Source organism: Vipera ursinii (assembly GCF_947247035.1).
Source record: "Vipera ursinii genome assembly, chromosome: 1".
Lineage (NCBI taxonomy): Eukaryota > Metazoa > Chordata > Lepidosauria > Squamata > Viperidae > Vipera > Vipera ursinii.
In genome coordinates, this window is record NC_139512.1 from 308956599 (window position 1) to 308969094 (window position 12496).

A 12496-nucleotide genomic window follows, 5' to 3' on the forward strand; every position below is an offset into this window, starting at 1 on the left:
AATATTTTTGATTACTTTGCTCATTTTCAGCATTGTCTATGATCCCTGATATCCAAGTTAGTGATTATGTTTATATAGTTTGTGTTAAATGTCCAGATGATGATGAGCTTATCTGATCAGTTGAGTCCGATTCTTAGCAATTCGGTGGGCCAGGTTTCTCCATATATTCCAATCTTGCAGTTTCTTTGAGTTTTTCTATGCTCTGGCTGGTAGTATCCAGCCACCATGTATTTTGATGTCTTGGTTTCCTTTTACCGTTGAACATCCAAAATTTATGAATAAACATGAAGATACAATTTAAAAAATCCATGAATGTAAATGTATTGGGTTAAGTGTGTTCTATTATCTCTCTCATAGAACTCTAACTTAAAGCGTATCTGAAGGTTTCACTTTTTTATATTTGTTTAGATCTTCAACCTTATGAAAACTACAATTTCACACTCACAGCATGTACATTTGCTGGATGCACTACCAGTCTGACAACTGCAGGTAAAACATTGCAAGCTGTTCCTCAAGGTAAAAACTAATTTATTATCCTTTAAACTAGGGGTGTCAAACTGCCAGCCCACGGGCCGGACATGTCATCCCAAAATCACGCCCACCCCATCACCAGCAATGGAGAAAAAGCTCCGATACATTGCGCAATGCCATGTGATGTAGCGAGTTTGACATTTATATATGAGAACTATACTCAGCACACTATATCTAGGCAATTATTTTAAAACAAAAACAACTCCTCAACTCCTTGTTTGTTCAGCCAAAGAGGAATTATCTTCAGATGGACCTAAGCAGAAAAATTGAAGAAAGGATGGAATGGCAGCCCTAGGTAAATAAAAGTTTAGAGAGCATCTGCTTAACATTCTTAGTCATAAGCCACCTAGAGACATTTGGAAGTTGGACAATCTATAAATTAAGTGAAAGACAGAAAGACAGGAAGGAAGGAAGGAAGGAAGGAAGGAAGGAAGGAAGGAGGGAGGGAGCAGCAATAGAAGTGAACATACAGACGTGGACACTTAGAAATAATCCTTATTTACAGACCATTTAAAAGAAGCAATTAAAAAGCTAAGAAGGAAAACAAAAGACCAGAACAGCAACCAACAACCACATAAGTAGAGATTAACACCAGACAATCAAGCAGAAAGCAATACCCTTATCAAGGACAAACCAAGGACAAACCACATCCACACCAAGACTGGCAGGGAGCAAACCCCATAATCACTAGCACTGACAATGTTACTTAGTCAGGTAATGAAACATCTGGGGGAAAAAAACAAAGTGTAAACCTCCAGAAATCCACATAATATTATAGGCAAGGGAAAGATCAAAAGCCCTTTTGTCAGTTAATTTGATTTTCAGCAATTTCTTTACCCACATAACCCTAAATAGTGCACTTTGTCACTGTAACTGTGTATATGGGATTAATTAATGGGAATGCGTTGAATGATGTCAGTGATGATAAAAAGGAGTGAAAAATTTTCATATATGTAACCAATCTCCCATAAATTGAGACTACGGAATGAGGCCTAACTTTTGTCAACCACTCCCTTTGAAGTATTTCTTTTAGATTTTCTTTTTATTGTTTTTGTAAACTTCATTGTGACCCTTTTTCAAAATCAAGATATAAAACCTATAAATGGCTAACTACCGTATATTCCCAGCCAATTGATATTTATGTAATGCTACTGACCACGTCCTCTTACATTGATCCATATTAAAATAAAGTGTACTGAGACATATCTTAGTCAATCCAATTAGTTCTGTAAAATGTGCTAATGAACTGGCCAAGAACCAATACATTTAATTTTAGTTCATGCAAGACAGGCTTCTTCCTAAAACAAGTAGAGATTGGAGATATCTCATAATGTGTTAGTAGCATAAGCTGCGTCTGTGGCACGAGATAAATTCTCCTCATGTAAACTGGTAACACTTTGTGTAACTAAAGCTAAGTGAGCTGCCTTGGGCTCCTAACTTCATATACTTTTTACTTTCATACTACAGCAGACTGTTTTGATTTGGAAATGTGAAATTTCTTTTAGTGATAGTTCAGAAAGATGCAACTGCAAGCCTGTTAATTAGGACATCATATTTTGGTAATTTTTTACAGAATCTATATAGGCTGCCATGTACACTAAGATCCTGATCTGATCTTATTTTGACTATTTTTTCTGAGGCATGCAAATGTTAAGAGTTATTCAGTTGTGATCTGACATCTCTCCCAAGCAAACCTCATTTAGTTATTACCTTGATGTCTTCTAATAACTAATTAAACATGTATTTTTATTTTTTTCTGGAATGCTAATCTTTTGTACACTGGTTGAATGATGATTAGTGAATTTTGTATTGCTATATAGGTCTGTTATATTGTGTACTTTGGTACTTTTGCTGTAGTTTAGTATTACCTGAAGAAGACAGAAAGCAATTTTAAGGTTGAAGGTTAACTTTAAGTAAAATTTAATTTATGAAAAATTAGTAATTCTAACGAAGAAACTGAAATGAGCTTAGTTTCTTTGTTATGTGTTAACATATATTTGCATTTTAATACATTTATAAAATTAAATATATACAAATATTATAAACACAGTTTTGCTAATGTAATTGCAGGGGTGTGGTCACAGCCTCGTCATATTGCAGTAAGCTCTAAAATATTGGAATTGTATTGGGATGAGCCAGAAAAAACCAATGGAATTGTCATTCAATACAGATTATTTTGTAATGGAGAAGAGATTTTCAAAGGTGGTAGAGAAAATCTGAATTTCACTCATTCTGCCGTGCAACCTAATAAAAGGTAAAATGTCACTTATTTGAGAAAGGATGCTTATTTTTTTTTACAATATATATTGATATACCATACTTTAACATATGCTGGGGTTCAACCCGAGAACTATGTAAAGATGTAAATTTGATGGGCAAGATATCATTTGGAACACCCATGGGCAGGCATTTAGCGCCCATTGACAATACCTTAAATGAAACATGTCCTTTCCAAGGATCCGGTACCTGCTGTAGATGGTAGCCACACCAGCGCAGGAAAAGAGAAACTGTTTTAGGAGCTTCCAGTTGGGGCTCCATGCATGCCTATGTGTGCTCCACATCACATTAAGCTTTTGAATCAGGATCTCTGTGCAGCCTAAATTGTTGGCCCAAGCATGAATATCTCATGTAAATTAACATTGTAATCAAAATGACATTGAATACAGTTCCCCATGAACTTCACATAAAGATACCTACGTGGATTATGGAAAACATGTCTTACAGGTAACTAATAATTAGCCCATTGGGCCTTCCAGAAGAGTTTTCACTTAGCCACAATTAGGTTAATACAAGTCTACGATTTCTAGAATTCTATTTCAGCATGTGCCATGGTAGATTTTGGCTGGGATTTATTTTCCTAGTCTAATCTATAGCCTGCTGGGTCAAAGTGGTTCTCTGTTCACATGTTAACCATAACTGATCCAGCCTAGTTTCTACATTAGCCAGGGCTGGCTAGCTATTTCCATCCATTGTGATCAATTAACCATAACTATCATATTGTAATATTTTTAATTAAGCCATGCAAAATGTTCAGCCATACAGTCATATCGCTACTGTTGGTTTTGTGTTACAAATATGCTGTTTTGTCAGTCCAACTATAGCTACCATGAATAGATACACTTTTGTTTCAGCAACACCATTTTAAAAAATAGTGCATGAAATAAAGGAAAGACAAGATTGTAACACAGATTACGGAAGTCTTTTTCCCTACATATACACATAGGAAGTACAATTTAGTACAATTAGCTTGTTAGATATTGATTTGTAAGATTTACATCCCATCTTTCATATAAGAGCATAAATGTCAATATGAATAATGTTTCCTTTTCCAGTTTTTTTCCCTAAAACAACCCTGTGAGATAGTTTGATCTGAGAGATAGTGAGTAAAGTCCCTCAGGCAGAATAGCTGTTAAGCAGGTCTCCTTGATCCTTGTCCATCTTACACTATACATATGTATGATGGCCAATGAATTAGCACTTATTTCAAGCACCTGCTCTTAATGCATAACTACAAAAGAGATAGATTAGACTCTCTGTGTTGAGAGAGACAGAGAAAGTCACATGATATTCATATAAATGCTGGACATTACATCATGTTGGGATATGATAAATGTAATGAATACTAAAATAATTATAAAATATCTTTATATTCCTGGTTTTGTTTCTTCTTGTCATTTCTCTCCCCTTCATGTGTATTTATAGATATGTTTACCAGTTAGAAGCCAGTACATGGGTTGGTAGCAATATCAGTGAAAAATATATTGTCCAGACACCAATAACAACACCAGAAGAGATTGACATACCATATAATATCACAGTAATTAATGCATATTCCATATTTGTAGCATGGGACATTCCTGGTAAGCATATGTATTAATATTCAGAAGCTCTTCTATATGTTGTGTATATGTTTCCATTGTTTATTATTTTCTCTGCTTGGTTCCCATTATGTAAAAAGGCAGACTTGGAAGCTGTATTGATGCAAGGATATATCCTAAGGCAGATATTAGGAAAGATTATCAAGTCCATATAACAGCAATAGACAACCGCCTTTTGGATTTTTCTACTTTGGGCATCAAACTGATTTAAGTCATCTGTAACAGATGATAAACTAATTAATGAAATAATTAAGCAATAAAATCAGCTATACTCTGTTCAAATATAAAAGATGCCATATTACGGATTTAATTTAATGATGGATATTGAGTTGTACTAGTAGTTTTATCTTTAGTCTGTTTTAGTTTTAATTAATCAGTTTATTAAAATTGGTTTTAGGACAGGGTGAAACAGTCACTGACAACCATGCTTCTTTTTGTTTCCTGTTCTACTGAATGCAATGTATATTAAACCATTATGACAAAAGATTAAACACAGATCAACAGAAATTCAGAAACAAAGGTAAAATAAATCCTAGGTTCTTTGTAAGGAGAAGCAGCATTGCAAGATGATGAAGATAGAAGAGACAGAGACAGCGAAACAGAGAGAGAGTGGGGGGGGCGAGGGAGCGATAGCGAGAGCGAGAGATTGAGATTTTAAATGATTCAGGATAGATTCAAGATAATAAAAACAAGAATTATATGTTTTGTAAAATATAGTTATTTGTGCATTATGGAAAACATAGACTCATTATGTGCTTTAGTTATGTTTATAAGTAATATTGTTATTTATTTTAAAAAATAATGTTGATATATAACAAATTAGCTTGTTTGTAATTTAGGATTTTAAAAAAGTCTATTCACTTCTGTTCTAAAAATATTCAAATATATTGATATGTATAGCTAAAACATGATAAGCATTTTAATATTCAGCATTTATCCCAAATTATTTAAAATATTTACATCTTGCACAAAGATCACTGGATGAGAAGATAATATAAAAACATTAAATATAAAGTTACCTGGTAAACATTTACATGCATGCTTGGAATAGTAAATATTACTGTATGTCCATTGAATCAATTCTTAATAGATCTATAATATCCTGAGCTGTCAATCTTTTAGTTTTCAGAAGCACAAAATCCATTATAGAAATGCTATAATATATGAAAAAGATTAAAATCTTAAATTAAACTCACTCCCCTCTACCCGTACTGCCTAAAAGGATTTATAAACCCAGGAGAAGGTGGATGCATTTGACTTATAATCTACACCTGATTTCATTGGAAAGTGTTCTGTACTGTCTCAGTTCTGATAATCAGTTTCTGTGAAAGCTTTGAATATTCACTCTAACAGTCCAATCCCTATGCAGATCTGGACCTAGCTAAAGTGAGTTTGTGTGGATTTTTTTTGTGTGAACAAGTTGTTTACATAAAGATTTTTAATTAAAAAATAGGCAACTAGACAAACATCTGGATGATCTCAAGATATATAGAATCCTTGGTAACATTTGCCAGACATCTGAATTAATGGTGCTAGTCGTTTCTGACTCTAGGAGCCGGTGCTCATCTCCATTTCAAAGCCGAAGAGCCAGCGCTTGTCTGAGGATGTCTCCATGGTCATGTGGCCGGCATGACTAGACGCCAAAGGCGCACGGAGCGCTGTTACTTTCCCACCGTAGTGGTCCCTATTTTTCTACTTGCATTTTTACGTGCTTTCGAACTGCTAGGTTGGCAGAAGCTGGGACGAGTAACAGGCGCTCACTCTGTTACGCGGCACTCGGGATTCGACCCGCCAAACTGCCGACCTTCTGATCGACAAGCTCAGCGTCCTAACCCACTGAGTCACCACGTCCCTTTCTTTAAATGGTATCCCTTATTTTGGATCAGAATAAAAATCTCCTTGTGTTCTTTCCTTTCCCTTTCATCTATTGGAATTGATATGCTTTAAAACTGATATGTTTTAAAAATAAGAAATTACAGTAAATTCTCACAGTTTAGGGCATATTGCCATGCAGGAAGTGAATGTAAAATATCTGATGCTAGGGATATGGGAACAGATAATTATGGTCTGCTGTCATCTTTTGTTTTCTTTTATGCACTTCCTGGGGTGTCTGACAAGGACACAGATGGGAGCACTATAGGATCCTGGTTTGATCCAAGACTTTTCTGTACTTAGACACGTTAATAACATTTGAAACAGAAACTTGCCCATCACTTTAAAAGGACAGTCATATTAACAGCATTTTTCTATGGGAAGTGAAAAAGAAGACTGATAAGAAGCTCTTGCTTAGAAATTAATGTGCTTAGTAAGTACAGCATGGTTTATTCACACATCAAGAATTCAACCCTATCATTGACATGCGAAACAGATGGTAGCCATGTGTATTTGCAAAGCTTGTGTGGATTCCCTGTAACACTGAACAGTATTATAAAAGAACTTAATAGAGTTGAAAGGGACCTTGGAGATCTTCCTGCTCGGGCAGGAAACCCTATACCATTTCAGTCAAATAGTTGTCCAGTCTCTTCTTAAAAATCTCCAATGTTAGAGGACCCACAACCTCTGGAGACAAGTCGTTCCACTGAATAATTTTTCCAACTGTCATGAAATTTCTCCTTAGTTCTAGGTTGGTTCTTTCCTTGACTAGTTTCCATCCATTGCTTCTTGTCCTGCCTTCAGGTGCTTTGGAGAATAGCTTGACCACCTCTTCTTTGTGGCAACCCCTGAGGTATTGGAACACTGCTATCATGTCACCCCTAGTCCTTATTTTCATTAAACTAGTCATACCCAATTCCTGCAACCATTCTTCAAAGGTTATAGCATTCAGTCCTCGAAACATTTTTGTTGCTCTTCTCTGCAAACTTTCTAGAGCAGACATGTCAAACACAAGGCCCGGGGGCCAGAACCGGCCCGCGAAGTGGTTTCATGGGGCCCGCGAAGCCATCCTGGAAACAGTGAGGGAACGTTCCCCACTGCCTTGGCCCTGGCCCAGAGACCCTCCTTCTGCCAGAGACCCTCAGATCTGTCCCACTCCTGCTCAGGCCCCCATAGGCACCCTTGATGCGAATGATGTAGAGCTGGCCACGCCCACCCAGTAGGCCATACGCACTCTAGCCATGCCCACCCAGTAGGCCATGCCCACCCTGGCCATATCCTCCCGGCCCCCTGTGGGCAACCGCAATGCTGATGAAGCCCTCAATGAAATTGAGTTTGACACCCCTGTTCTAGAGTCTCAACATCTTTTTCAACATCTTTTTACATCGTGGTGACCAAAACTGGATGCAGTATTCCAAATATGGTCTTACCAAGGCATTATAAAGTGGTATTAACACTTAACGTAATATTGATTCTATCCCTCTGTTAATGCAGCCTAGAAATGTGTTGGCTTTTTTGGCAGCTGCAGCACACTGCTTGTTCATATTTAAGTGATTTTCCACTAGGACTCCAGGATCCAAGATTCCAAGTAACTTATTTATAATTACTCTTTTATTTTTTTAAAAAAGAACTTACTCATAAGAACTTGTTCATAATTTCAGTTTTGGTATCAATTTCTCCCTGTCTGCCATGCCCATTCTCCTTTGTCTGATGATGTGTTTGATATGTATTGCATCTCCTACCAGACTAATAGGTGAGGACACTTGTCACCCATCCACAAACCTGTGAATCATTAATTACAATACAAAGGTTTCTTCTTGTTGTTTTGCAAAGTGATTTGTGTGCATGCATGTTTGTGCATCTATTTTAGGTATCTGATTTTTGCTAAATTGATAACTTGCTGAGTAATCTGACGGAGATGGTTGGGAACCATAGCCCAGATTAGAACACAGAAAAAAGGAAGAATGCATAAAAAAAGCTATCTTCTTTAATCAGTAATCCCAAACAACAATGTATCTTAAGAAATGATTAAGCTTGCCTCTTGTTGATCATAAAGTGGATCCATTAGGTTTATTATCTGAAAAATCAGGTAGAAACATATTGTTTGATGAAGCAGGATGTTTTTACAAATGTCCAATAATAAGAGGCTAGATATAGAGATTTCTTAGACATAGAATGCTGATAGGTTGAGGATTTGCGGAGTGTTGTTGACCAAGACATCAATAGTTGAGAACTTGTTTGTCAAAAAATGATGGCACGAGAAAGTCTTTTTACAAGAATCCTGGTTGGATGTGAGGTTTTGCTATATCTTTGCAAGACTGCCCATGAAAAGCTAAAATATAAAGGAAAGGCAACCCATAAAATTGGGAGCTGAGAAACGAGCTCGGTTGGGCGGTACTGTGAAAAAGCAGGTGGTGATAGGAGCAATTGAAAGTAGTACAGCATACCTCCCTACATAATAACTATTATAACATGACATTACACACCCTGCAGGAAGTATTCATGTCAGGTTGAATCTTATTTTCTTTAGAGTTTACTTTTCCCATGGATAATTTCTTTCCTATGCTTTTAATACTTTATACAGGAATGTTATACAGTATTTCTCTTTTTTGTAATCAATCTTTAAAATAAGGATTGGCAGTGATTCACCCACTGAGATAGTCATTTTAATTGATATTGTCTCCTAGAATAAAATTACTTTTTATGCATTAAATGTTAATGAGAGGCTAGTTGGTCACAGTATCCTTCTTCGATGAAAGGAAGCAGCATTTTGGCATTTGATCTCCTTGTCTTCTTAATAAATTTAGATTGCATAAGGACCCATCAGTACATATCCATTGAGTCTCCTTTTATTTTACTTAGCTTGTTTCAACCATGGTGGTATATCTAAATTCCAAAGCTTTATAAATGTAATGATTCAAAACCCCTCTTTTACCCAAGTGGCAAGATGTAAAAGTAGTGGTTTCATTAGATAAGGAATGGAAAGATGATAACATGATTGAGATGGGGACATGCCAGTTCTACTTTACCCTCAGAAACAGCAGCTCTCTGAATAATAATAATAAAGATGGAAGGGACCTAGGAGGTCATCTAGTCCAACCCCCTGCTCATGCAGGAAACCCTATACCATTTTGGATAAATGGCTGTCCAGTCTCTTCTTAAAAACTTCCAGTGTTGGAGCATTCACAGCTTCTGGAGGCAGGTTGTTCCACTGGTTAATTGTTCTAACTGTCAGGAAGTTTCTCCTTAGTTCTAGGTTGCTTCTCTCTTTGATTAGTTTCCATTCATTGCTTCTTGTCCTGCTTTCGGGCGCTTTGGAGAATTGCTTCACTCCCTCTTCTTTGTGGCAGCCCCTGACATATTGGAACATTGCCATCATGTCCCCCCTCGTCCTTATCTTCATTAAACTAGACATACCCAATTCCAGCAGCCGTTCCTTATACGTTTTAGTCTCCAGTCCCCTAATCATCTTTGTTGCTCTTCTCTGTACTCTTTCTAGAGTCTCAACATTTTTTTTACATCGTGGTGACCAAAACTGGATGCTGTATTCCAAGTGTGGCCTTAACAAGGCATTGTAAAGTGGTATTAATACTTCACGTGATCTTGATTCTATTCCTCTGTTAATGCAGCCCAGCACTTTGTTGGCTTTTTTGGCAGCTGCAGCACACTGCTGGCTCATATTTAAGTGATTGTCCACTAGGACTCTGAGATCCCTCTCACAGTTACTACTATTGAGCAAGGTTCCCCCCCTATATATACCTGTACATTTGGTTTTTCTTGCCTAAATGTAGAACCTTACTTTTTTCCCCCATTGAATTTCATTTTGTTAGATAGCGCCCAGTGTTCAAGTCTGTCCAGATCCTCCTGTATCTTAAGCCTGTCTTCTGGAGTGTTGGCTACTCCTGCTAGCTTGGTGTTGTCTGCAAATTTGATGAGTTCCCCATCTATCCCCTCGTCCAAATCATTGATGAAGATGTTGAAGAGCAATGGGCCCAGAACAGAGCCCTGGGGCACCCCACTACACACTTCCCTCCATGTAGATGTGGTTCCATTGAGGACCACACGCTGAGTACGGCTGGTCAGACAGCTACGAATCCATCTGGTGGTGATGCTTTCTAACCCACATTTTTCTATCTTACTAAGTAGTAGTTTGTGATCTATTTTTTCAAATGCCTTACTGAAGTCCAAGTAAATTATATCCACAGCATTCCTCTGATCCACTAATTTTGTCACTTGGTCAAAGAATGCAATAAGATTTGTCTGGCATGATCTGTTTTTGACAATCTTTCAAAAGCTTATTATTGTCACAGGAGAGGTCATAAACATCTAGACTTGCTGATGATAGTACTATTAATGACATTGACTTCTTTAAAATGCACTTGTAGCCGTTTCTACATGTTTGGCAAGACTGATAACACTGTAGTATTTTTCCATATTCTCACCATACATTTCTTGAATGCCCTTGCTTCTAATTCAAAAACTAACCCTCACCAACATTTAACCACAATATGGGATTTATTCCAGGATCTCACCACTTTTCTTTCAAAACTGTTTAGAAAGAATACAGTTTCTTTCCTTTAAGATTTTTTTCTTCGTGGTCATTATACCAATCTGGCTGGCTAGAGAACTATATGCATTACATTACATTATACCAATGGCCAGCTAGCGAACTATATGCATTACAAGAATTGGAGAATTGGAGTATTACAGATTACCTAATAATATTCTATGAGCAAATTGTTACGAGATTTCCACCCATTATAGTTTCTGATTTCCATCCTTACCAGTTATCCTTACTTTTTCCAGCCTGAGACTATGTTGTGACTTATCCTAAAAACTTTAAGTATTAAATAAGTTTTGAGGGTTTATAAAACTGCATCTTTTTCTTGTTGCAAGAGATTTTTCCTTGGTTATAATGAAGCAGAGAAATGGCCTTCCAGTATCTTCTCAACATTTCACCCAATAGACTTAAGAGGTCATCCTTTAATGTTACAGATTAACTGAACTGCCAGCTCTTTGCCATTTGAACTTCTCTATAATATTTCAGCTATCTCCTCTGAATGCCCTCTGCTTCATTAATTTCTGTATTTGCAGCATATAACACTGTTGCTTGAAAACCAAAATTAGAAACTGGGCAAGTAATTGTTAACATTAGTTAATAGCAGCTCCTTTAATCAATAATAATCATTTATCAGTCATTTTGCCTTCCTTCTCTAGCTACATTTTCTGATCTACTACTATGTGCACGCTCTATATTTGTACAAAAATGTTGCCAGATTGCGTATACAGAATTTTAGTAGCAGTCAAAACAAGTAGAATTACACAGTGCATTGCTAACGTTAAAAGTATCTAGAAATCTCATTTGATTATGGTGGTTTGGTTAGGTTTGGTTTGAGAAAATATTTTTTGAATATATAGCATTAATCAAGTTACTTTAAGTAATTAATAAGGTAGAGTAATATATTCTGGTTTTATGACAAGATAGGTATACAATAATAAATCTTAATGGAAACAATATTTTTCTTTTATATTAATCCAAGGCATGAAAACCATTTAAGTGAAACTCTAAAAGAATTAAAAGATTGAATCTGGAACACCACTATTCAGGTTTAATTGAAAAAGAATATTTCAAAATTAATAGCTTTTGTTACCTATTGATTTTACTAATGTTTGTAATCAAGAATCTTTAACATAACTTTTGAAAACATTTATTTTTATTAAACATTTTCTTTCCAGGGCATATTTGTTTTAAAATGAATACAGTATCGAATAATTCAAGATCCCCTTCCACTGATCTATCCATTTTTCACTGTCCAAATACAAAGAAGAATGGCAAGGGAACCCATTGAGATGCTGTTTCTTTGACTTGTCCTGTTACAAAATTTGCACTTGCCATGCAATGAAGTCATAAAAGAAAAAAGTAGAATAATTTAACTTTTTTAATTTGTAAAGATAATCACGGTTTTCTGATTACATCTTAACTTCATAAATGTTAAATAACCTATCAGCATCTAGTTGTTGTAAATTATGAAAAAGAGTATTGCTGGGAATATTAACCAACTAAATCCTTGTTCTTTAGTGAACATGAAAATGCATTATGGCAGGTTGTCATTGTGCTCATGGTAACTTTGACACCAAATAACAAAACTGCCATTTGTACTTAGGGTAAATTAGTTCACTTGTGCTTTTACTGTTCCTTTCATTCTGACATAAAT

At 36.1% G+C, this 12496-nt stretch overlaps 1 protein-coding gene across 1 annotated transcript in view; it reads left to right on the forward strand.

Moving 5' to 3' along the window:
* The window catches only part of USH2A (usherin), a gene marked incomplete at both ends in the record, with an annotated part of 509528 nt that overhangs the window by 410712 nt on the left and 86320 nt on the right, over positions 1–12496 (forward strand). Inside the window, 3 exons of the mRNA XM_083377756.1 lie at positions 409–516; positions 2602–2785; positions 4234–4391. Of these exons, the coding sequence (XP_083233882.1) occupies positions 409–516; positions 2602–2785; positions 4234–4391 (450 nt within the window). The remainder of the gene's footprint in view (positions 1–408; positions 517–2601; positions 2786–4233; positions 4392–12496) is intronic.